General features: G+C 37.0%; 1 protein-coding gene and 1 non-coding gene across 7 annotated transcripts in view; both read right to left on the bottom strand.

Annotated features, from left to right (window-relative positions):
- Nucleotides 1-989: 989 nt before the first annotated feature.
- On the bottom strand, nucleotides 990-1,116 carry LOC119057851 (small nucleolar RNA SNORA25). Its single transcript, XR_005084151.2, has one exon. It is a non-coding gene; the product is annotated as a small nucleolar RNA SNORA25 (small nucleolar RNA).
- Nucleotides 1,117-2,670: 1,554 nt separating this feature from the next.
- IL33 (interleukin 33) overlaps nucleotides 2,671-27,181 on the bottom strand; it is a 45,812-nt gene continuing 21,301 nt past the window's right edge. For 2 of the 6 annotated variants that reach the window (XM_053656532.1, XM_037156756.2), the window contains 7 exons: nucleotides 17,739-17,845; nucleotides 11,799-11,909; nucleotides 10,944-11,054; nucleotides 9,534-9,641; nucleotides 8,731-8,781; nucleotides 7,766-7,863; nucleotides 2,672-6,380 (listed from right to left, as the gene is read on the bottom strand). In XM_053656532.1, coding sequence (XP_053512507.1) covers nucleotides 6,177-6,380; nucleotides 7,766-7,863; nucleotides 8,731-8,781; nucleotides 9,534-9,641; nucleotides 10,944-11,054; nucleotides 11,799-11,909; nucleotides 17,739-17,823 — 768 coding nt within the window. In that variant the 5' untranslated portion in view covers nucleotides 17,824-17,845 and the 3' untranslated portion in view covers nucleotides 2,672-6,176. Of the gene's footprint in view, nucleotides 6,381-7,765; nucleotides 7,864-8,730; nucleotides 8,782-9,533; nucleotides 9,642-10,943; nucleotides 11,055-11,798; nucleotides 11,910-17,738; nucleotides 17,846-18,068; nucleotides 18,173-21,023; nucleotides 21,081-27,181 lie in introns of those variants that run through there. The other 4 variants (XM_037156759.2, XM_037156758.2, XM_037156760.2 and 1 more) reach the window with 4 other exon arrangements.

Below are 27,181 nucleotides of genomic sequence, written 5' to 3'. Positions count from 1 at the left end.
TGTCCATAGGTCACGCATATGTGTTCTTTGAATACTCTAATTCCTATGCTGTACTTTACATCCCCATGACTATTCTGTAACTACCAATTTGTAGTTCTTAATCCCTTCACTTTTTTCATCTATTTCCCTACGCCCTTCCTATCTGACAACCATCAAAATGTTCTCTGTATTTGTGATTGTGTTTCTTTTCTGCTTGTTTGTTTATTATTCAATTGTTGACAGATATTGTCACCATTTTATTATTCATATTTTTCATCTTCTTCCTTTTCTTACAGAAGACCCTTTAACATTTCATATAATGCTGGTTTGGTGGTGATATTCTCCTTTAGTTTTTTTTCTTTTCTAGGAAGCTCTTTATCTGTCCTTCAGCTCTAAATGATAGCTTTGCTAGGTAGAGTACAATCTTCATTGTAGGTCCCTGCTTTTCATTACTTTGAATATTTCTTGCCTGAAAAGTTTCTTTTGAGAAATCACCTGAAAGTCTTATGGGAGCTCCCTGTTAGGTAACTAAATTCTTTTCTCTTTTTGCTTTTAAGATTCTTTGTCTTTAACCTTTGGCATTTTAATTATGATGTGTGTTGGGATGGGCCTGTTTGCGTTCATCTTGTTTGGAACTCTCTGCATTTCATGGACTTGTATGTCTGTTTACTTCACCAAGTTAGGGAAGTTTTCTGTCATTATGTTTTTCAGATAGGTTTCCAATTTCTCGCCCTTTCTCTCCACCTTCTAGCACCTCTGTGATGCAAATGTTAGTATACTTGAAGTTGTCCCAGAGGCTCCTTACACTGTCCTTGTTATTTTTGTATTCTTCTTTTCTGTTTTGATTGGGTAATTTTCACTTTCTTATATTTCAAATCACTAATTTGATTCTCAGCTTCATCCACTATACTGTTGATTCCCTGTAAATTGTTCTTTATTTTAATTAGTGTATCCTTCATTTCTGACTGGTTCTTTTTTATGGTTTCCATGCTTTTTTTTTGTTAGCTTAATTTTATATTGCCATAAGAAAGTATAGCACTATTAAGTGTCTATCACATCTTATGGAGAACTTCAATCTTAGGTCACAGCGTTAAGAGCTCCTGGTTTTGCTCACATAAGCTCTCTTTGAAATGACCTATCCATGATCTTTTTTTATGCTGTTGAAGTTCTCACTAAGTTCACTGAGCATCTTTATGACCAGTGTTTGGTACTCTGCATCTAGTGGCTTGCTTGTCTCCATTTTGTTTAGTTCTTTTTCTGGAGTTTTGTTCTGTTCTTTCTGAGATGTTTCTTTGTCACCTCATTATGACAGCCTCCCTGTGTTTGTTTCTATGTATTAAGTACAGCTGCTACATCTCCCAAGCTTGATAGAGTGGCCTAATGTAGGTATCCTATGGGGTCCACTGGCACAGCCTCCCCTATCACCCAAGCTAGCTAGATACTTGAGGTGTACCCACTGTGTGGGCTGGCACTCCCTCTTGTTGTAATTAAGCCTTGATTGCTATTGACACATCCAAGGTCAGCTACCACCTGTGTTCTCTCCAGGGTCACACAGCATAAGCTACAAAATGATCTGCAAAAGGCTGCTACTTGTGCTGGGTTTGGAGGTACCCAGGCAAGGCCAATCTGTGAACCAAGGGTGGCTGCTGCTAGTGCCAGGCCTGGGGCAACTTAGCAAGAGGTACAGTGCTTGCTGAACGCAGATGCTGCTTGTTTGAGATAAGTTAGGAAAATCTGAAGCATGAGCCAAGACTAGCTATTCATGTGGAAAAGCCCCTGGAATTAGCTTGGGTGGGCCTGAAAATTGGGTGGGGAAGAACCTCAGGGAACTACCAGAGTAGGCTGACAGTGTGAGGCAGGTTGATGGAGTCTCAGATATGGCACCCGCCTGCTGGCTCTGTGGCTCTGTTGGGGGAGGGCTCAGAAATGAAACAGTTGCCTCTGTCAGCACTTCTTTTTAGGAGAAAACTGTCACCCAGCTTTCACCCTGATGCTGGACAGTTCCTTCCCAAATGTCCGCAATGCCTTTCGAGCTGCTGCCCTGGTGCTAGAGCTCGGAGGGAGTGAGTCTGAGTAAGTCCGTGCATGGGCTTTTTAAGAGGAACTGCTAGGGAATCTAGCAGTTTCTGTATTCCACCACAGTCTTAATACCGCATGGTTTTTATGGCCAGAAGTTATGGGGACTTGTCTTCCTGCCACTAAAACCCTGGGCTGAGGGGCCTAGTATGGGGCTGGGATCCGTTGCTCCTTAGATATCTCTCCCTATTTTTATCTACCACATAGGGTATGGGACCAGCCCATTCTGCCCCTCCTGCCAGTTGTGATGTAGTTTCTTCTTTAATTTTGTAGTTGTAGGACTTCCATTCATCTCCATTTCTGACAGTTCTGAATGATGATTGTTCTATAATTTAGCTGTAATTTTTTAGTGGTTGTGTGAGGAGGTAAGTACCATGTTTATCTATGCCACCATCTTGACTAGAAGTCTGAAAAATCTTACTTAGTTTTTTTTTTAACATTTTTTATTGATTATGCCATTACATTTGTTCTATTCCCCCCCCTCCTTTCCCCTCCACCCTTCACACCCCTCTCCCACCATCCCCCCCTTTAGTTCATGACCACATGTCTCAAGTTCTTTAGATTCTGTATTTCCCCTACTATTCTTACCCTCCCCCTATCTATTTTCTATCTACTGTCTATACTACTTATTTTCTGTACCTTCTCCCCCCTTCTCCTCCTCCCACTCCCCTGTTGCTAACCTCCATGAGATCTTCATTTCTATGGTTCACTCCTGATCTAGCTGTCCTCTTAATTTGCTTTTGTTTTAGGTGTGGTTGTTGATAACTGTGAGTTTGCTGTCCTTTCACTATTCATCTTCTTTTATCTTCTTTTTCTTAGGTAAGTCCCTTTAACATTTCATATAATAAGGGCTTGGTGATGATGAACTCCTTGAACTTGGTCTTATCTGAGAAGCACTTTATCTGTCCTTCCATTCTAAATGAAAACTTTGCTGGATAGAGCAATCTTGGTTGTAGGTCTTTGATTTTCATGACTTGGAATACCTCTTTCCAGCCCCTTCTTGCCTGTAAGGTCTCTTTTGAGAAATCAGCTGACAGTCTGATGGGAACTCCTTTGTAGGTGACTGTCCCCTTATCTCTTGCTGCTTCTAGAATTCTCTCCTTCATTTTAATCTTGGCTAATGTAATGATGATGTGCCTTGGTGTGTTCCTTCTTGGGTCCAACTTCTTTGGGACTCTCTGAGCTTCCTGGATTTCCTGGAAGTCTATTTCCTTTGCCAGAATAGGGAAGTTCTCTTTTATTATTTGTTCAAATAAGGTTTCCACTCGTGACTGTTCCTCTTCCCCTTATGGTACCCCTATAATTCGGATGTTGGAATGTTTAAAGATGTCCTGGAGGTTCCTAAGCTTCTCCTCATTTTTTTGAATTCTTGTTTCTTCATTCTTTTCTGTTTGGTCATTTTTTCCTTCCTTCTGGTCCTCTCCTTTGATTTGAGTCCCAGTGTCCTTTCCATTACTGTTGGTTTCCTGTGCATTACCATTCATTTCAATTAGTTTAGCTTTGATATGTTTCTCTAATTTGTGACTAAAATCAACCAGTTCCGTGAGCATCCTGATCACCTGTGTTTTGAACTGTGCATCTGAAAGTTTAGCTATTTCCTCATCACTTAGATTTATCATCTCTGGGGCTCTGAGTTGTTCTTGAGCCATTTTTGGCCTGTTTGTGCCCATTTAAGTATGAGGAGCAGAGCCTTAGTTGTTTACCAGGGCGGGGCCACCCAGGTGGCTGGTTTGTGATGCTGTATGTGGGGGTGGGGTCGGAGAGGGAGCAATGGCGGTCCTCTGCTCGCCCAGTCTATCCCACCACTCGCCCAGTTTGTCCCACCGCTTGCGCCTGCCTGTTTATCTGAGCAGAAATGTGCGAGCCAGCCACCCTGTGCCGTGTGGTCTCAATGCTAGCCTCTTCACTGGTTTATCTGCACGCAAATGCTCAACTGATCTCGCAGACAGCCAGCCAGCCACGCCTCTTCCCTATGTCCACCTGTAGCTAGCCCACACCTGGGATCAGCGCCTTTTGCTGCTTGAGCACCACCCCGTTGGGGATCTTTTTTGCCAACCCGCTCTGCTGCTGGCTTCGCTCCTTTTACCGGTTTAGCTGAGCATTTCGTTGTCTTTGGACTCCATATTGTCGATTTTCTGTGTGGTTTGGTTGTGTTTATTGTTGTTAAAACTTTGTTTTTAGATTTGGTTGTGTGCAGACACAAGGTATTTCCACCTATGCCTCCATCTTGGCGGAAGCAGAGCAAATCTTACTTAGTTTTGAATCACCAAAAGTCTCAGACAAATGACCTAGTCCAGATACTAATATTGGTTGAGATATGCTTACCTTCACTTAAGAATTTCATAATATTGAGCCATTTATGATAAAATCATTATGGCCTTATATAGTCTTGAGAAATACAGTTTATTCCAGAATACAAGCAATATAATATATATTTGGCTAATAATAATCATTTTAAGTATTTCATACAGATGCACATGATTAACATCTAGTGTTTCTCAGAAGGGATGATATAAATTCTGTTTTTATTTTTGTCTTTATAGTAAAATTATTGACAAAGTAATGAAACAAAGATATATTGCTCTATACTTGTTTGCGTCTATATGGTTATTCTCAGCTTTGTTTATCTTATGTTCACCAGCAATTATATCCAATGGAGCTTAACAAATTAGAAATCAAAAAGCCTACAATTTCAGAAAAAGTTATATTTCATAATTATTCTATTATGTTTATCATTTATTGTCAGTGTTAAGCTATGAAAAATTGCAGTAGAAATTGCTAAGGCCTTAAGATAAGTAAAAACTATTTCATTAGTAGTTGAAAATGTTATCATTATGGTTGAGTATAAATTATTTTACTACCTTAGTAGTAAAACACAAAGATATTTAATAAAAATATTGTTATCAATAGATTTATGTAAAATTTTATAACACCAGGTAGACAAAGCAGAATAAAGGTGTTAGCATTAAGATGTCAGGTGATTTGGGAGTGAAGCTCAGGGATGCCAAAAGTGTATCAAGAACACGGTCAAAAGAAATGAAGGCAGAAAATAAATCAAATGAATATTTCATAGTAAACAGGATCATTGACATGCTGGACAACAAAAAGACTTGTGCATGTAGGAAGAAAGGATTAGAAAAATTGTGTCCAAGGTGACTAGTATATGCAAAATCACTGATCTCTGGAAGCCCAGGTCAGAAGGACATGGTATGTCACAAACATAAGGGATAACCAGTTATTGAAATTGTAATATTAATCTTGTATCCCATCTTAGATTTCTGACCCCCACCATGATACTTGGATGCCCTAATCTATGTTGTGGCTCAATGCTTTTTCTGGAAAAAAAAAAAAAAAGAGTTTTAAGTTTGTTAGATATTTTTAATGATTCCAATTCTATATTTGTGCTAAAATTTATTTCACTTCCTAATATAAGAATGCCTTACTTAAATTAACTTGATCTATAAAAATTAGAATTTAAAAAATGAAATAATTAGAGGCGAAATTATTCACTTTACAAATACTGCATTTATTTTTCTTAATTTGTAAATTATCTTTTCCTTTTTACCATATTTATATTATCTCCTTAGCCATGTAGGCATCTGAAGTTTTGGGCATCTACAAATCTGGTGTTTGTGAAATAGTCAGTCTAGGTTTTTACTAGCATAGTAATCGAGCCCATTGTTTGGAACCAGAGAAAATTTTGTCCATATGTAGCTCTTTAAAATGGATCTCTGTCTAAAATGAGACTTGGACTAAGGCTCTTGTTTCTCCCCAGAGGTCTCAGTTATAATATGAAGTTCTCTCTGGGCTGAATGTAGAGAAAAGTGAAGGTCTATATGTCTCCAGAATATTTTCAGGTCCCTTCACCAATACCCTACTTAATATACCAAGACTTGTATTAAATATGCAGTGATACACAGGGGAATAAAAACAGAACTGAGGATTACAAAAAGTATGCATTTTTAACATAATAAGAGAAACATTCCACAGCATGCTAAGCAGTATTTCCTTTAAATTCTCTCTCTCTCTCCCCTTCTCTTTCTTTTTTTCTTGACAATCTCTTCAATGGTAGCTATTTGGGCTACCCAACCCAGGATTCATAGCTTTTCATCACATTAACTTTAAGAGAGCTTAAATTTGATATTCTCTCTTCTTGAATGCTCACTTTGGTCCTTTAATTGAATTAGAGCGAGTTGATTATCCTTTACTCCTATAAACACTCCAGGATTGCTCTTACATTCAAACGAAACACATGAAGAGGGCCCAGGCTCCGTATGAAGGAAAAAGAAGGTCTGGTCCGGCAATGGATTTTCACATTTTTGTAGCTGAGGAAACGAGAGAGAGCAACCAATACATGAATAGGAATTCCAGAGACAGCTTCATATCCCTCTGTTAGAAACGAAAGGGGAATAGTTATTTATAATTTGGTATTTTTAGCAAAGCTGCTTACTGAGTAGGGGATGGAAGAGGACAGAAGGGGAAAGAAGTAGAGGGTCAAAGTGGGAGGATTTGATTTGATTCACTGATTGTATACTTTGAGAGACATGTGGCTTAGAATGACTGGATCTAGATGCAACAGTTCTGGATTTTTACCCCTCTTTTGCCACATATTTTCCCTGAGACCTGAGCATATTGCTTTACTTCTTAAGCCTCAGGTTTTTTGTCTAACCAATTTTTTAAATCAGTCACCCTAACTTACCCACAGACATGTGAGTGATATAAATGATTATTATTTTAAGTCACTAAGTGTTGGGGGGGGGGTTTGTTACACAGCAATACCTGACCAACACAATAACTCTATTATAGAGTTACTATGAGAATTAAATGAGATAGTAGTTGTAAAATATTTAGTGCTTGGTATTTAATAGAGCTCAGTATTGGTCATCTCTTATTATTGAGTACTTATATATGTCAAACACAGTATTGTTAAGAGATGCTGGTTACTATCTAGTGTTTATGCTAATACCTTGCATGGCTGAATGAATTAGCTTAATAATTTTGTGTATTTATATAATTTATCTTCTATATTACACTCTCATATTTTCTTTCTTTCTCTTCCTTTGGCTTCTTTGTTCTCTAAGGTGTTTATAATTCTTGATCACGACCAATATAATTCTCTAATTTACTAACTGAAAAAGACTATGCAGTGAATCCTATGATTAGAATGTAGATTGATATGCTATCTCTAAATCTTGGCATATGGAAATGTTTATGACCTTCCTTTTAAAAGGCTTAGAATATATAGGGGTTTTTTTTGTTTTTTTTTTTGCATTTTCCTAAGAAAACTGTATGTTACAAAGAAACCCTTCTTGGAAGAGCATGGTAGTTTCTAAAGCCAAATAAGAAGAATTTGAGATCATCCCATATAGTGGCGCTTCTCCAACTTTAATGTGCATATGAATCTCCTGGAGATTCATTAAAATGCTGATTTTATTTCAGTTGTGAGGGAGCCTGAAATTCTGTATTTTTATAATAATATGCTTCCAGGTGATGCAGTACTGCTGGCAGAGACCAGAATTTTAGTAGCAAGGCTATACATACCATTTCCCTCCCTTTCCTACTCCAGAAGCAAGTTATTGGTAGTAACTGATTATGTTTTCTGTACAATACAATAGCACAAACAAAATTTCTCCTTCAAAATACCTCAAATATCCAAATCTGCACAAATGAGTGGTATCAATCAAGACAGTTAAGTGCATATTTCCGTTACCTCCACAGAGTGCTCCTGGTTGTTGGCATGCAGCAAGAAGTCTTTGTCTTTTGAAGGACTCAGGCTTACCATTAATCTCTCACCATCAACATCATCACCTTGCAATTACAAATACATACATTATAAAGTTGTGACTCGTTTTAATTGAAATGAATTTAACATCCAGAAAATGAGTCTAAGATGTCATAAAATATCTACTTCATTCAGCAACATGTCTCTTACAAATATTTGTACCCAAATGAAACTAAAGTGTCATTGGACAAGTAAGGGATAATCCTGAACCCCTTGAAAAAGAGAGATTAGTTTTCTCACATGCTTTTGAATTGTAGAATTAGGACTCTAATGAGTATTTCTCTGGCTGTCAGCTTCTCTGTCTGCACGTAAAGCCATACATAATTGTCCCCCAATATTTAACTTCTATTCTTGTATTATAGCAGGATATTTTCCAGCCTGTGGGGTTTTAAAAAAATTATTTATTTATTTTTTGTAGCTAAGTGTAGAAATGTGACTAAGTTCTGACTAATGTGAGCCAAGTAGAAGTATCAGATACAACTTCCAGGTTATATCCTTAATGGGAAAGAGAATTTATGTACCCATGTTCTTCTGTTTTGTTAATTGGACTTTGTCATGGTGGCAAGTAATCTTGAAATATGCAGATATTGGCAGAACCACAAAGAGAGAAAGAGCTGGGTCCCTGGACAACCTGTTCAACAGAGCTGCCATTCCAGCCCTGGCTAAGACAGAAATAGGGTTTTTGTAGCTTAAGCCACTATTATTATAGGTCTCTATTAAATATGGCCAAACATTCTATTAAACTTCAAAATAGTTGGGATGGAGTAAATGCTCTAAGAATCTAAGATTTTACTAGGAGCTTGGGCTGGAGAGAACCATTTCCCATATGGAGCATTTTTAAAATTGACTTTACCCAAATTTAAAAATTCAAGCTTACAGCTACTCCAAATTACCTCTTGGACTTATAGGTGATTGTGAGCCGTGGTAACGGAATAACACCTTGTCTGAAAGAGAATGCATAAAATTCCTTTGGTGATTATCAAAAGGTTTCAGTTCCAACATATACATAATGTCAGAAAATATGCTCCTCTTTTATTTTATATTAGCAAAAGCTAAACTTTTATGGCTTTGAGGAAGATCTCAAAATGTATGCTCTGATGAATTCTCCATAAAATATTTAAAATAATTGTTCACAACACTGGTATACTCTTTTTTTAATCCTCACCTGAAGACACACTTACCAATTTTAGAGAGAGTAGAATGAAGGAAGAGAGAGAGAGGGAAACATCCATCAGTTGCCTCTCAGTCATGCCCCAAATCGGGACTGAACCCAAAACCTAGGCACATGCACTGACCAGGAATCAAACCCATGATCTTTTGGTTCATAGGACGATACTCCAACCAACTGAGTCACACTAGCCAGGACTCCTGGAGTTTTTACTTTAGTGGTATTGATAAGGTTGGAAAGACCTAGTAGGTAAGTTAGGATGTCAAATATATAAGTATGGTCTTCCTTCCATCTTTCACAACTAATACCACTTCCAAATATTAGTGTTCTTTCCTGATAAACTCTAACTAAGCTTCTGTATCCTCAACACAGTGATATTCAGGCATCCATTATCAATATATTAAAGTTAGCACACAGCAAGAAATCTATTTGCCCTGTCTGAGTTAATCCATGGTTTATGGTTTGGTTAATTGATTGTTTACTTATTAGTTGTCATTATATCATTACAGACAAAAGGAAATATTCTACCTTTTTCTTGTTTTTTTCCAAGATCTTCAACGTAGATCTCATAACTTCCATCCGCAAAAGCAAAGGTAACACATTGATCATTGTAGGTGCTCAGGGAATAAGAATCCTCTGTAATAAGTAAAAATCTCATCATTAAGAATTCAAAACTTGTTTTCATAAATGATCTTTTAGCAATTTTTAAAAAAATGCCTCCTCAAAGTTTTGTTTGTTTGTTTTTCAATTTGAGCTGTACTTTGTCCATTATTGTTGGACAGATGAAAGCCTTCTGTGTAAGTTAAGCTTAGCTCGAAGGCTGAAGTCACCAACTGAATGGGATTAAAGATGCTAATTTACTGCATGAAGGCCATGGGAGGCCATGCTTTTATGTTTATGGGAAGTTTTGGTGGGAAGAAAGAAGCTGGAAAGTGACAGTGCCTGAGGAAACCTCTGCTTCTTGGCTCCCCATGGACTATGGGATTGTGGGCAAGAAGGGGCAGTATTTGAATAGACATGAGATAAGTAAATAAGCATCTGTAAGGTGTGGAGTTACTCCAGGACTTCCAATAGTCCTGGAAAATACAGGTGTGAGCTCTATTCTGTCCTCTGGCTAAATAATGGAGACACTTAGAGTAGTACTCCCAATTTTTTAAAAATGTTCCAAAACACATAGAAAATGATAATATTTCAAAACGGCATGCTGGGGTAAACTGAAGCAGATTTAGGAATTACCTATAGGGATCCTAGAGAAAAAATTATTACATTTTCTTTACATTATAGGCTTATGCTAAGAAAATATATAAACATTAAGGAGATGTTAAATAATTGAATCTGTATGTGAACTTCTGAAGTAAAATGTTTCAGTGTGCTCTTGGGAACTTAAGACATTTGTGTCAGAAATAATGCTTGCAATGGCAACATGCAAGTCCTAATTAAGTTTCTTAATGATCTCTCCACTTCTTGGTAGTAACCATCAACTTGGACATTATTTGCTCAAGTAGGTGATACAATTTAAAAACATTTTAACAACTATTTAAAATGTCTGAGTTGAAATTATTCTTAAGAAATATAATAGCACCTCCTTTTCTTTCATTGTCAAAATGTTGAAATTTGGGAGGATCATGTATTTTTTTTTCTGAAAAGGATAATGTATTTTCCCCAGGAATAATGTATATGGGATTCCAATCCATAGCAAATATTTCAAAATTATGATGGAGTGTTTACTATAAAATGTGCATGCATTGTTAGAGCAGCTACCTTGCACCTGTTTTAGATACCACAAATGAGCATGTCAATAGAAAATGGACAGGAGTGTCTAATATACAAGAAGACATAGACTTGGGACTGCTTCCTGGAGTAGCAATTGCCAGGGTCCTGCATCTTATCTCCCTCCTCACTCTCACGCCTCCCCTGTGACCAGTCACACTCGGGTACCTGAAGAACTTCTGTTACGTGGCCGTACATCAAAGGCAATGTTCTTTGAAGACCTTTCAAGGGGCTGCTGACAGGGAGTGAATACCAGATGTTGCTTGTTGTACTTTCCAGCTGTAGGACAGGGGTGGGGTTAGGAGTGGACTATCAGTCCCCATTCTGCCTAGATCCCCTGTCCACCCCCTAACCCCTGCTTTGGAGTCCCAGTCAAAGCTGCTTGCTGACTTCTGCTTGCAAAGTGGTGGCTGGCCTTGGGGCTTCAGCTGCTCCATAGTCTGAAGAGATCAATGCTTCCCGATACACTTATACCCCAGAAGAACAAGCCTGTTGGATTCTAGGTGGAAGAAAACTAGTCACCCATGTCTCAACATCCAAAAGGAAACCATGATTAACATTTTAGTTTACTTCTTTTAAATGAAAAAATCACTTAAAAGCTATTATAAATATATAGACATACCTCACCTTATTGCACTTTGCTTAATTGTGTTTTTTACAAATGTTATTACAAATCAAGGGCAAGACCTTCTACCAGCAAAAGATTGAGACTCACTTGAGTGTGATACTCACTTTGTTGTGGTGGTCTGGAACCTAACTCACTTGTCTCTGAGGTATGCCTGTATATATAATTTTATATCCTCTGTTTTATTTAATGTTATGAAATAACCATTTTCTCCATTATATTAAAAATGCATATATACCTTTTTAAAAATGGCTTAAAATAGTTTATCATCTTTATTTTTTTCCAGAAGAAAAACTTGGGTGAGGGGAAAAAATTATATATCTAGATGTAGTAACTGAAGACAAATAGATGCTCATCAGTATATTGAAGAATTACCAGGAAATGTAGTTTCCACTTACCTGTTTTTGGTGGATGCCTTTTGATGGTTTTTCCCCTGTATTCTATGATATGGCCAGAGCGTAGCCTCATAAAATACATCTGGCGAACTTCTTCGACCTTCTGTTGGGGTGCTAAACAAATAAAAAATTTATGATACTGTTTCATTCCAACCATTTTTATCCTTTTACAAACCCTGAGTGTAGCAGATCAAGAAAGCAACCACAGATCTATAGTACTTTATCAGAAATTCTAGAGTCAGTTGTGTTTCAAGATTCAGAGTTTTTTAGATTTTAGTATTGTCATGTAGAAGATACATGGTATATATTTAGTGATCCCAGCAGGAACTAGGGCAGTTCAAAAATTAATAAAATTCAAAAATTAATAATGTTATAGTGAAACATAGGAAATTTTGTATAAAGTGGAATAAAGTCCTCATGGTGGTTCAGGTCAGGTTTTAACTGTCCGGTGAGCTCAGGTCATATTTTGCTATGAAATGATTGGGGGTCTATATCTAACATACATCAGTCTTCGCCTGAGGGAAACTCTTATAGTCATATGAAGCCTATAATATTTTTTTCTTATTTAGAATATACTTTTAGTAATTTTGGAGCCATAGCTGTAGTCTATAAAGGTTATTGATTTTAGAAATAGCCGTCATTTACTAAATGTCTACAGTGGACCAACCACTGTGCTAATAATTTTACATACTATGTCATTTAATCCTTTGCAACAATATAGCAAGAAAGGTATTATTCTCCTCACTTTACAGATGATGATCTAGCAGTCATGACACTTGCCCAAGGTTTCAGGTCTGGTGAGAAGTTCTGACTCATGTGTCTAATATCAAAGCTACTCCTTCCATCTACCTCCATATGGGAAAGTACTGCACTGCAATATTAGGGGCTGACAAAATACCAACTCATAAATCAGATGAAGTAAAAAAATAATTGTTCAATAATTCTAATTTCATTAAAATTTAATTTAATTAGCCAAAGAAAAATTAAAGTCTCAAATAAAAAAATTAAATTTGCTACCTGGAAATCATAAAGAGATTATCAGAGTCAACTAGAAAAGAAAGTTGTAACACTTGAGTCATAGGATCTCAACTTTCAACATTATAGTAAGTAAGCTTTCAAATAATTTTTATAATATAGCCAAATTTCCATTATTTGCAGTAATTCAGAAAATAAAAATAATTCCTTGTGACTTTAGGATCCATTCAATTGTTTTTCTTTCTAGAAGATTTGCCTTCCTAGTATGCTTTTCAAAGTTAAGTGGGATGAACATCTATAAGCTACTATTTTGAATTATTTATATCTTGCCTCTAATTTAGATGGGTGTCTACCTTTAAGTATCTTCAACTGTCTGAATGGGGCAATTAAGGGACAAGGCCACTTAATTATGCTCACATTCATCTTGGAATCCTTAACACTGCTTAATAATTCAGAAATACCAACTATGGTGTCTCATGCTTATACTGCGTTTTTAGAGTTAGAAGGATAATTTACAAAGCTGTGCTAGAGCCAGCATGGGACTTTGTCTCCTGAAAACTAATATAATACAACACTTTATTTATTATATCACACTCTCTCTTCAAAGCTAAATGCTGTAATATGATACTGTAAGCATACTCATTCCTTATATGTTTATCAGTCCCCATGGGGACAAGACAGGTATGTCTAATATTAAGAGTGGACTCTGTGGAGACTGGGCTATGGGCCTTGGGTAGTTAGAAGTGAGGGTCATAATACTGAGGAAGAATTGTGGATGTAAAAGGAGAGATGAGCTAAAGATGTGGATGTGCAGGCTAGTATCTGGTGGGACAAACCCTGGCTATAATTCCTTTGGTGCTTTCAGTTGAAGGACTAAAGATACTTTACATTGGGAGTATTTGAAAGAAGGTATACTTTGGTAGTCAGGGCAGCTGGAAATGTGATGTGAGGGTTGTGTTCTCAGAAGGAAAGCACAAATCTGGCAGAGCCATGGAGATTGTTGGAGAGAGTGCTTCACTGGGGCTCAAGGGCTAGCCCAAGCCTACATAAGACTGTTGCCACTTCCCCAGTCTCCATTATGTTTGCTGTCCGAGGGCAGTATCTAACTATGGCTTTTAAGTAAATAACTAATTTCATTATAGCAATAGCACAATGAAATTCCCTCAGGCATTTCTGGTGAGTTCTGGCATTCCCAGGCATTCCTGGGAAGGGGGCTAGAAAGCTACCTGTAGTTTTGCCACTTGGAAAGCCAGTCTGTGGCTGACATGAACTACAGAAGTAAATCACTTCATCTTTCACTTCTTCCCCAAACACTTATTTCACCAAGTGTCTTCTCATGGCTTACCAGCTTTTACCTGTCTACGGCATTTGACTTTGGGGACCACATTCTTCTTTGAACCCTTATTCCTTTACTGTCATGTCACCAGTCTCCTTATTTCTCTCTGATCAGCTCATCTCTGTCTCACTCTCTGTTAGCCCTTCCTCCTTTACCTGCTCCTAAAATGTTGATGTCCTCAGGATTTTGTCCTCTGGGGTTTTTTTTCCTCACTCTACCAGGGGTGCCCAACCTTTTTGAATATCAGTGCCATACTGGAAGAAGAAGAGTTGTCTTGGGCCACACATTAAATACACTGTGACATGAAATCACAAAAAAAATCTCAAAGTTTTAGGTAAATTTATGATTTTGTGTTGGGCTGAATTTGCAGGCCGCAGGTCGGACACCCTTTCTGAGCAGTCTTGCTTATTCCACTGACTTCAGTCATCTTTCTGGATGCTGGTGACTTCTCAAGCTGAAACTCTTCCTTTAGTCTCTCTCCTGGGCTGTGTATCTGTTGCTCCTCCTCCACAGGGCATTTTGACTTCAGCTACATTAAAGCATCTCTATCTCTATCTATGTAGAGACTCCTGAGTTCTGGACATCTCTACCTGGATGACCTACACCTCCTTCAAATTCAAATGTACTCATTTAAAAAATTAACCTTTCCTTACCAAAAATAATCTTCCAGAATTTCCTGTCTTGAAAGATAGTGCCACTATCTACCGTTGTCTATCCAATTCTTAAATCAGAAAGTTGAGAATCATCAATTTTTCCTTCTCCCATCCCTCAATTTATTCAATCTGTCATTAAATCCTCATGATTTCATTTCCTAAATGTATGAGAAATTTAGTGCTTCCTTTCCTTTCTGTTATTTTAGGTCATGCTCTCATTATCAGTCCCCTAGATGAATGTTTTTAGTAGAATTCTGACCAGTTTTAGTTTCTACTCTTCCCCCCTAGCTCTCTCTTCACACCATCCTCAGTGTGACCTCTCTAAAGTAAAAATATTTTGTAATTTCTCCAATTATACGTTTTTAGTGATTCCCTACTGTCCACAACCTCCTTCACCGTAACAGAAGATTTTCCATGGACAGACCCAAACTAAAGGGTGTAATCTCTACTCAGTTCTATCCTCAATGTGACTTCTCTAAAAAAAATCTTATAATTTCCCCAATTATACATTTTCAGTAGTCCCCTACTGTCCACAACCTCCTTCACTGTAACAGAAGATTTTTCCATGGACAGACCCAAATTAAAGAGTATGATCTCTTCTCAGTTCTATCCCCAAATGTTGCCATATAAGAATATAAGCCAGTGTTACGAGATCTTTAGATTTTTTCAAACCACACATTCAGAATTTTATGCAAAATTTCCTATTTTTGAATTGTGGCCTCAATTAAAAAATACCATCACTAATAGTGTTCAGGACAAATAAAATAGTTCTGTTGGGTGGATATGTCTCAAGGTTCCCATGTTGTGACTTCTGCCTACATACATAAGAAAGCTAAATTGTCAGGGAAGGAAAAAAATTGATGGATGTGGGGAAGAAGAAGTAGCAGAAAAGAATAGACTTTCTGGAAACTGGGAATGGGATGATTTTCAGGAAAGGCTTTCCTCCTGCTCATGAAGTCCTCCTATACTCTGGTGGCACCACAAATGGCCTGACTGTGTGGATACCTGTAGCAGTGAGTAATGAGTTTTGTGGCTTTGTGAGCTGTGGATTGCGTTAGATTCTGCTAGCCTGAGGGAGGAAAAGGAATTAAAATGAGCTTTCTTGTTTTCTTTCTTGGGAGCTCAGAGCATTTTCTTTTAAAGATAGATGACATTTCTTGCACCTTGAGTTTAAAATTTTTTAAAAATTTATTTATTTTAGAGAGAGGAAGGAAGGGGGATAGACATCAATTTTTTGTTACATTTATTTATGCATTCATTGTTTGATTCTTGTATGTGCCCTGACCAGGGATCAAACTAATCCTTGGTGTATTGGGATGACATTCTGGGATGAGTTACCTGGCCAGAGTGCAACTTGAGTTTTGAGAAGTGGTTCATACCTGTCACACACTTCACATCCATCTATTAAATTTTTTGACCAGGAGTGTTTAAATAATGACAATTTGGTATTAAACTGAGCCAATACTTTTGGAAAGGAAGATCTGTTAAAGGGCAATAAAAATAATGTGATGCATTTCAAAGTCATATAAGAGATTTGGGGTTATCTTTATTACTGTTTTTCTAAATGGTGCAAATTAGGCACTGCACCATTAAAGGCGAAGTTACATTTTAATTTTTGCATCAATGCCAGTAACTCTGATGTAAACTCCAGTCTGCTTCCTTATTCCAGTATCTTAGAGAACCCACATCATATCCCTGGCTGGGTGGCTCAGTTGGTTGGAATGTCATTCTATACACCCAAAAGTTGAAGGTTCCATTCCTTGTCAGAGCACATACCTAGGTTGTATATTTGATCACTGGTCTGGGTGTGTAGGGAAGGCAACAGATCATTGTTTCTCTTTCATATTAATGTCTTCTCTTAAGATAAAATAAGGTAAGATAAAATAAGGTAGAGCTGTATCTTTGGGTGAGGATAAAAAAAAAACAGCCCACATTTCCTGAGGTACAAAGATAATACATTCACTATTAGGAGGGTATTTGGGGATGCAGAGGCACTTCACTGAGTCACTGCTTCTGTACAGGGCATTTTGACTCAGACTCAGATAAGAAAACTAACGACTGTGATTTCCTGGCCATTTAGAAATTGCACTCAAATCAATGTGTTCCCTGGTGACCAAAGAACACTGTGGGTGGGCTTGGGCCTTAAGGAGGACAGAAATGGTACACTTTAACAATGCTTTCTCTTCTAGCCTTAAAGATGTTCAGGAAAATGGAAAGGAACCCAAAGGACAAGGATATGTAGTCCCCATCATCATTCCTCATCCTGTTTTTGCTCTAGTCTACCAGGGGTCTGTGTAACTGTTCCTGTATGAAAAATCTGAGTATAGATTTGTATAATTATTGTCCAGGATAGATAATACAAAGATCAGAGAGGTATATTGCCCATTTATCTTAAAGCTATGACTACTACCTGATTCTTTTTACCCTTCAGCTTATTCCAAACCCTTTGAGTTTGTAACTGGACAGACTTCAGCATCATTTGGTGAATTCTGCTTTATTTGGGGCCTGGATTATTCAAACATCTTTATATGCATTCTCTCCTTTATCAGAAATTGCAAGTTAAGACCATAAGTTTGATACACCAAAGGTCTTAATAAATGTTTGTTGAATGAAAATGGATCAGTTTATATTTTGTTAATTAATCTGGGAAAGAAATTGGGATTTGGTGGCAGGAGGTGTGGGTGGAAAGAAGAATTTGATATAAAGGGCTATACTTATGTTTATTATTATTAGCAGGTTTAAATTAGCTGAGCCATTCCTGTCTTGAGATGCATCAAATAAGTAAAAGTTGGCTGTATGTCGTTTGTTTAAAACCGAATGCTGCCAGATTGCACACTTAGGAGTCTTCCTTTCAATTTCAGCTCTTGTGTTCTTAGTAATTTTGGTAAGATAACACATATAAACATTGGATAATAAAGGTTTGAGAATAGATTTTTAAAAAATAGTGTGTAAAACAATCAGAAATGCTTAAGTCCTTACTTCTCAACCTGGGAGATTTTACCAAGGCTTTTCCTGCTAAGTTGTTCACCTTTGCTGGGGAAATTCTGGTGCTTGAATGCTTCATTTCAGGCTTTTTTTTCAGGCTTCTGTTGGGTTAAAATATAGTATTAGTTCAATTGTCTCAACTTGAAAACAGACAGAAACAACTATGGCTAACTCAATATAAAATTGATAACATTTCTCATTGGTGATAACACCAAGAGAAATAATTATTTCAGTAATATTTGAACACAGTATTCTGAATATATATCTGCTAGAATATAGTCATAGAACAAAAAGGATCGCAAAGAAATCTTAAGCTTTACTTACTGGTTTTGTTATTAATGGTAATATTGGTATTGGCATTCTGACACTGTTTCCTTTACTACAGGATACAGCAAATAAGTAGATGCATTAATATCATAGGATTTTCGCTGTAGGGAAAGGGAGATACAAATATAAAATTTAAAAAGGCTAAGGGCAAATTCCTGGGATGTTAAATTTGAATCAGTAACATTGGCATGCTCATATCTTAGTTTTTAAGTACTTTTTTGTGCTAAAGGGAACTGGGACTAGATACGAACTGGGAAAATAGAAGTGAGCATGGAATATCCTGTGGTGCTGGAAAGCAGTGAGTTATTTAAAGCTTTTTAAAAAAATTTCTACAAAGAAACATTGCCTTTCACATGTGCCCAAACAGGGACCTGGCCTGCAACCCAGGCACATGCCCTGATTGGGAACTGAACTGGTGACTTGTTTTCAGGCCAGCACTCAATCCACTGAACAACACCAGCCAGGGCAGCAGTGAGTCATTTAAAAATTAGTGAGGTTGTATCAAAAGAACATATGAAGGGTCTCCTGCTGGGCAAATTTGGCACAATTTGAGCATCAAAAAGAATAATAATGGCAATTGACTATAACGCATTTGATGAAAAAAGAAACCCACAAGTCCATAGCATTTCTCAAGAAAGAATGGATGAGGAATTCATTTATTACAGAGGGAATGATAAAATTAGAAAAATAACCATCTCACAGTCCCCCATTTAATACTTGATTCAGGCAAGGATCATCAGTGAATGGTAGACCTTGACAATCAAGCTGGGTTGTCTAACCTACTGAAAGATTATGGAGTTTTCTGTCATAAACTGTAGAAAATTCCATATTTTTCCATTATTTTGTTAGTACTGCAACCTGGCTTCATCATCAAGGTAAGGTAGTGATGTGGTGGTTTGTGGGGGCGAGGGGGACTTCTTCTCTAGTCTTAAAATCTCCCTGATATTGCTGAATTCTACTAGTATTTATTGTTTCTTTTATTGAGTATTATCCTCTTTTTTTCTATAAAATAAAATCAAATTATTCCAGGAGTGGTTACCATTTAAATCTCTTATAAACTTCATATTGCCCAGCTCTTCTAGCTGAGTGAGGAAGCAACATTTAGTTCCTGGGCCAAAAGACTCACTGGAAGATAAACTTTATGCATCTTTATGTTTGTCCCTGGACAACCCCAAATAGGCTGAAATTTTCTTGTCTAGATGAAACTAGAGTCTTCCATGCAGCCATCCTACATATAGCCAGTCTCATGAGCAAAACCCTTCAACAGTAGGGCAGTTGAGGACTCCCTCTTCTGCCCATGGGAGTGAATGTTATCCTCACAGAGCTTGAGGGCTTCACATAAATCCTTATCTTCTTCCTCTGATTCTCTCACCTTTACTGATCAAGAACATTTAGAAGTAGAGAACCTTAGACATCATTTTACTGAACTCCTAACTTTATTGATGAGTGGGTTAAGTAAGACTGAAAGCTTAAGTGCCTTGCTCAGTCTTCAAAAGGAGAACTGGAACCAGAATCAAGTCTCCTGACTTCTATTTGTTATGCCAGAGCATCACCACCCTGTCTCCTCTTCCCCCCACCCAAACGTAGGAAGAAAAGTAATCAGAACTAGGAATTTAACTGGAAATGCTTAGCTGGTTGTCCAACTTCTTTAAAATAATAAGTTTCTGAATATGATAGATATTTTTTAAGCCTAATGTGTAATAGTGCAGGTTGGTAAATTTATTGTAGTTAATTTTTAAAACTAATAATCATTATTTTTATTAAGAGCAATATATTTGAATATGCTTCATGTTTGAAAATCTAGATTTAATTATTTGTGATATGTGAGTTAGAAGGTCTGGTTCTTTTTTTTTAAGTATACTTTATTGATTATGCTATTACAGTTTTCCCCACTTTTCCCCCTTTATCCCCCCTCTGCCCTGTACCCCCCAACATTCCAGCATTCTCCCCTCCTTAGTTCCCCCTAGTTTATGTCCATGGGTTGTACCTTATTGTAGTTGAATTTTAAATTGTATAAAAAATAAGTCAAAGAAGGTACCTACTACCCTGCACATAGTAGGTATTTAGATTACACTTTAGTGATACCATGAAAATTGCACTGCTGGATTTTTTGTTTTGACTTTTATCCAAGGATCCTTTTATCCTAGAAAAAAACTTTCCTGGATAGACATTAAAGGGAAAAAAAGCCCTGGCTGCGTGGCTCAGTTGGTGGGAGCCTTGTCCCGTACACCAAAATGTTGCGGGTTTGATTCCCAGTCAGGACACATACTAGGTGGTGGGTATTTCTTTCTCTCTCTTCCTCTCTCTGTCCTCTCTGTAAAAATATGTTCTAGGGTGAGGACTTGAGAGATAAAGTTGCTTTTTCAAATAAATGTGGGAAATGTTTCAATTTATATCCCATCTCTCAGGAAGTCAGTACTTAACATTTGCATAGTAAAGGTGTTGAGTGTCCATCACTCAAGAGTCATGGATACCTTGAACTAATTATTTCCAGTAATTATTTGATCTTGTAAACTCCCCCACCCTTTCTATTAAAACCCTCAAGGACTAGTTTAAGAGAACATACTCGGAGGAACTCCGGTCTCAAACATTAGCTTGCAGAGTTAAACAAGGTAGATAAAAAACCAAAGTACCACATTTTTGATAGTCATTGACACAGAATGTTGGCTGTTTTTTAAGAATCACGTGACAATTCAAAAACATAGTCAGGAAATATTTCCAAATCCTATTGTAAAACAAAGCATTTTCTGTAAACAATCTACAAATCTCTTACCTTAAAAAATATGATCACTCCTTTCAATAGTTTTTCAGAATTAAAAATTTACTCTTTACTCTCCTACTTTAAAATAAAAATATTTCAGACTATCTAGCAATATAAAGATTGTTGGTTCTTTTGCACTGCTTTTTCCATAACAAATAGCAAATATTCTTGTACACTGGCATGATACTCACCTAAGTTATAAACATCAAGGACTGGTTTCAAGTGATGAGGTTTCCTGCTGTTACCACTTGGTAGTAGTTGATGTAGTTATATTTTAACTATATTTATACACACACACTTGAATTAGGCAACACTGAATGACAGCATTTGGTGAATGAGGTGATGCAAATAGAGCCAGTTGAGGCAGTTAGAAGAGTGGGAGCATATCTTGTTCCCACAGGCAAATTCTAAACAGAGCTTTTACATTATTTAAGTTGGAGTACTTTCAATGAGTTCTTAGTTAATTATTAAGTTTTATCAAACCTTCATGAAATGGACTCTAGTTAGTATTTTAACTTAATATAGAGTATATAAAGGCATAGATTATTTAATTGCCTTTCTCTTTTCTACAAAGTTGATAACTTTTAAAGTATTTTTTCTATTTATAAAAATGATGTACATGTACTCATAAAATATGTAAATGACCGGGAAGCATATATGTTATAGAGCCTGACATTTTTTCGATGTAGAAATACTATGCATATCTACTTTTTATGAAAAAGTGGAATTATGCTGCAAATATCTTGTAAACTGCCTTCTCTAATTTTCAGTGAACACTACATCATGAATACTTAACATGTCAGAAATATTCTTTTATAGGAAGCATTATTATATTAATAGTATTCAATCATATAGATATACATAACTAATCTTTTATTGATTAGCACTTTAGCCATGTCCAGTTTTTCCTTTCTTTTCTTTTTCTAGTATTACCAGTGTTGCAACTGACAGCTGTGTGTGTGTGTGCATTGTGATTCTTGGTAAATCTTTAAAATTTGTTGGTAGTATAAATTCCTAGCTGTGGAATTGCTGAATCAAACAGTATGTGCATCTTCTATTTTAATAGATATTACCCAATTGACTTCTATTAGTTTGTATTAATTTATAATTGTTTCAACAATCAAGGTTCATGCCTTTTCTCTATTGCCTTAGCAGAAATATCTCACAGCTTCAAATTTTATTCTTCTTACTACTTAGTGAGTTGAGCATCTTTTTAAAAACATGTCTGTTGTCAATTTCTGTAAATTATTGATGTATGTGCACTCTTTGTAAATTAAGAAATAAAACCCCAGCCTATGATGTGTTGAAAAATTTTCCCCACTACCTCTTATCTTTAGAATTTGTTAATGGCATTTCTTTTTCATACATACATTTTCAAATATTATGTGCTTAAATTTAATCAGTGTTGTAGAGCTTCTGGGTTTTGTGTCCTGCTTCAAAAGAACTCCCTCCAAGATTACAAAAACAGTTTATTATGCCATTTTCTAAAACATTTATAGTTATTAATACCTAAATGTTTGATTCACAATTACCTTTAGTATAAAGAATAAGTAAGAGATTTTTTTCCACCAAGTGCTTATACCAACCACATATGTAACCAAATTTATATAGGGACCACCACGCAAAGGGTTGTTAGTGCAAAAGTAAGAAGTTTGAATTTTATTCAATAGCTAGCGGGAACCTTTTGAAAGTTTGTAAAGCAAGTTTGCGTATTGTGAATGTAGTTTTATAGCTGTGTGAAGGACCATCTGAAGGAAGAAAAGAAAGGAAAGAGGAAAGAAGGCTAGTTAGGAGGCCAATTAAAACAGCCTGGCCAAAATCAGAGAGGACAGATCTAAAGCAAGTTAGTGAGACTAGTAAGGAGATGTTGAAGGTAATGAGTGCTGCAGGCATTTCATATAGCCCTAGTCTTACCAGAAAAGTATCAGGCCAAAGCTGGTCTGCCTCTGGCAGGCTGGTAGTACGTAGGTTCTTGACTTCATGCAGAAAAAATTCACAACATGGGTCCAATTGATTTTATGAGTGTGTTCATTAAAGCCAAGGACAGTGAAATAAGAAAGGGCTTACGACAGAGGAAGAAACAAGAGAGAACCTTGGCAGGGCTATTTTGGTTCACTGAGAAATAAAAGTCACAGTGAAAGAAGTAAGCCAAGGCGGGGCTGCTGTCAGTCAGCTCAAAGGAAAGTCAGAGAAAAGGGGCCTTGGAAACAGGTTTAGGAGGTTAGTCCAGAAAAAGCTGTCGCTGCCCATTGCTCCCCTGGTTTCAAGTTTCATGGGGTCTGTTAGAGTTTACGAGGTACAAGTCTGTGGGAGAAGAAAATGGGAAAAGGAAAGGCACAGTTGTACTTCTGAGGGACACAGTATACTGTGGGTCCTTCATCTTGATGGCTTTAAAGCCTGGGAGTTTCGGGGAGATCTTAAGGGAGGATTTCAATACAATATTCATCAGCTTTATGCTAATGAACCAAAATGAGATTTATTCCCTTAATTTCATCCATCCTTGGATATAGCTGGCACAGATGGCAATAATTGGATTTTTGTTATCTATCTCCCTGAATAAGGTGACTTAAGTTATTTATTCTCTGGTTGACAAGAGTAAATCATTTATTCTGGTGTCGTTGGTAAGAAAAGATAGAATTTTGGGATTTACTAGGTGGCTGTAAATAGCTTAGCCATTTAACTATCTGCCTCAGTTTCCATATTCCCCTTGTTTTGGCTTATTAGCCTGTTGCACTAGAAATTAGCATGAGAAAGGGTCTCAATAATGTCTGTTGCAGCTCCACTGAGTCGCAGAGTTCCCAGTGGCTAGGTAAGGTTAGAACCAAACTTTCACTCCCAGTGCAGGGTGGTGTCTGCCAGAGAGCCTCCACAACTCCTTTTGGGTGTGGGTGAATCAGCTCTGGACTGGGAGAGATGAGAGATGAAGGGAAGTGAAAGTAGTGACAGCAGTTCAGTGTAGGAAACTCCAGTGTCCTGTTCCTTGGCAGGGATAGTTAATGAGTGTGATGTCAGGCAGGTGGTGTTTGAAGTTCATAAAGCACAATTATATGGAAATTTCAGCAGGAAGCTAGAACTGTGTTATGGTCGGGGGAGGCCAAAATTAGCCATGAAGATTTAATCTTCATTTCTGAAAGCGTAGGTGTTGATGTGGGAATAAATAATAAGATTGTCACCACTGGGAGTGGTGCAGGAAGAGGAAGCTTTGTCAACATGGAACTATGAGGATTCTTACATAAGGAGCAAGAAAAGAGTTAGTAAAGAAGATCAGGAAAAAAAATCTCATATTATGAAGGCTAGGGGAGAAGATCTCAAAGAGTATTTGGTGGTGAGCACCACAGAGACCCAGCTGGAGATTAGAGACCTTGGAGAGAGTCCTTTAAGCATGGTGGGCTCTCCAAGAAGTTGCAGTGGACTGCACAGTGTGAAGAAGAAGGACGTAAAGCTTTTTAAAAGAATTATAGTAGTGAAGTGGTATATCAACAGAGTATATGTAGAAGAGAAGATGCTGCTTACTAGCTAGATGATCTTGGGCAAATTAGTCTCTGAAGCCTCAGTTTCTCCATAATGATAATTTTCCTCATAGTTTGAACTTGTTGGGTTTGTTAGAATTATATGAGAAGGTATATTTTAAGCACTTAGCCCAGTAGCTGACACGAAGTAGGTATTTAATACAAGTTTTTATTATTATTGTTAATATTGTGTTTTTTTTCATTGTGATCTGGGACTCTTGTGAATGTTTTAATGCAAAGAGAAAGGAACCAATGAAAAGGAGAAAACTGATATTTATATAATGAAGTTGTATAGGAGACAAAGAGAGAGGGGAAATAACTGTAGTGGAAGAGTCAGCTTTGAAAAGGAGGAAGCAGCCCTGACCGACATGGCTCAATTGATTGGGCATTCTCCCGGAAAACAAAGGGTTGCTGATATGATTTCTAGTCAGGACATGTGCATGGGTTTTGGATTCGGGGTGCGTAGGAGAGTCATCCAAATGATATTTTTCATGTTGGATGTTTTTCTCCCTCTTTTCACCTCTCTCTACAAATAAATGAATAAAATCTTTAAAAATTAAAAAAAAAAGAAAAGGAAGAGGCATACATCTTTTTGTAGGAGATGAAGAAAAGAGAAAGAATGAGAGAGGTGAAATTTCAAGGTCTAGGAACATGAACTTGAGGGTCTTATAGGATGCCTGAATCTTCTTCATAATATAGATAGTGAGAAAAATATTAGAGATTAAGAGAAATACACATGAGTTTGACTTTTTGAGAATAAGTGGGAAAGGCCTAAAGTAGCTTCTTGGAGAATGTATTAAAAAAAGTAAGGGCCCTGGCTCGGTGGCTCAGTTGGTTGGAGCATTATCCTATACACCAAAAGGTTGAAAGTTTGATTCCAGGTCAGGGCACATATTTAGGTTGCAGGTTCAAGGCAACCTATTGATTTTTCTCTCTCACATCAATGTTTCTCTCTCTCTCCCTGCCTCTACCTTCTCTCTCTAAAAACCAATTAAAATATATCTTTGGGTGAGGATTAGAAAAATAACTAAGAAATGGGGGGCTACTGTTCATGGATATTGAGTTTCAGTTTAATTAGATGAAAAAAGTTTTAGAGGTGGTTGGTCAACAATATGAAGTACTTTCTGTCACTGCACTGTACATTCAAAGATGGTTAATATGATAAATCTTAACTTTTATTTTACTATAATTTTGAAATATATTTCTAAAAGGATTTTTAGAAATGGGAGTGAGAGAAGTACAAAGATATGAAGGGCAGTGGAGTTGTTTATAAACTGGACATTCCAATGTTCCTTATCCTAGAGATGGAGATGTTCTGATGATAATGGTAGTTAGGATGAGCTTTTGTGAGTGAGCTGGAAAGTATAAAAGAATCATCAAAATAGACACTCAAGTGATGAAGGCTGGTGGCAGCAGAAACACCATGGAATAGAAAAGAACATCAAGATCCCTGGTGACCAGAATGTCAAGAAATTAACATAGGTAATTGGGCCCAAGGCTAGGCCCTGGGATTAAAAAGGGTAATGGAAAATGAGAAATGTGTCATTTTCTCTATTGGCCCTGGTTTCTGAGCACACAAGGAAAGTGAGGATTTTGAGAATAGTGGTGTCACCAGGAGAAAGATGCATTTTAGATAATAAAAGGAAATAGCTTTTTAAGAAAAAAAAAAGGATAGGGTAAGAAGTGTGCATGTGTGTGGAGGGAAACATTGCAGAGGAAATGACATACATTTAAATTATTATTTTTAAACCTGAAAGAAGGTTTTAATCGATCAAGAACTAGCATTTTAAATAGAAATTCAGTGATTGGCAATGCGCCTCTGTGTAACAACAAGAAAAATGTATGGTCCTTTCCAAAGGACTATAAGTTGCAGTATATGTGGTTGCCTTTGTGGCTGGAAAATGCTTCAGGGAACTTATGTTGAACAAATATTGAGTACTCATTATTTGCCAGGGACTAGGTATTCCATCAGCATTAACTCAGGAGACACTGTATGAAAATTTTCACTTCACTTTGTGTATGTTTTTACATACATTTGACCAACTGGAAAATAATTTATTGAATCACTGACCTTCTCTTATATTGAGATAATGTCTCTTTTAAAATAGTGATACCCATAAGAATGTTAAGTTGGTTGTTGGTCTTTCTTTCCTTACTGTGAATTTTAGTGAATTTTAAAACAAATTCATTTAATTAATCAGATTGGTTTCCTGTGAAGAGTCTGGTTAATACATACTTTATAAGATATTTTTATTAAAAATACATCTTCTTATGGACATTTTGGATAATATGGAAAATTGGAAGTTCAACCTTTGATGCCCCAGTACAGAGATTTTCACCCCGTGTGCCACAAAGATTTTCAAAACATGCAGTACCTGACTACTGAGTCAGGGGCACTAACCTCTTTTCTCTTGGATTGTGAAGTAAAGAAATGATAACAGCCAATACAGCAATAGCCTTCCAGTGTGAATTCATCAAAATCATACCTGTTTTTTGTCAGCTCAGGAAACAAATATTTTTTGGTGTTCTGCAGAATTTTAGTCATTAGCTTATGCGTGTCATGAGATGAAAAAGGTGGAAAATCACCACCCTCATAAGTAGTTTAGTGCTTAGGAAAGAAACATGACTCATACCATTGTAAGGAAAACCTAACCTCCCTGAGATCCTGCAGTCACAAATGATACTGGATTTGTACTTGCTTGTACCCCAGCACAGAGTACTGTCCTACAATAACCACAATAATACACCAAAACATGTCTCATGCTGGGCTAGAGGTTGAAGTTACATAGCTAATTGTTTCCTGCCCTCCTAGAGTTTATTCTCTTTGGGGGAGATAGATA

The sequence above is a fragment of the Artibeus jamaicensis genome, unplaced genomic scaffold (genome assembly GCF_021234435.1).
Source record: "Artibeus jamaicensis isolate MK-2021 breed Jamaican fruit bat unplaced genomic scaffold, CSHL_Jam_final scaffold_1964, whole genome shotgun sequence".
In the NCBI taxonomy this organism is placed as follows: domain Eukaryota; kingdom Metazoa; phylum Chordata; class Mammalia; order Chiroptera; family Phyllostomidae; genus Artibeus; species Artibeus jamaicensis.
Note: the sequence above shows the minus strand (reverse complement) of the source record. Positions and strands in the feature narration are given on the sequence as shown.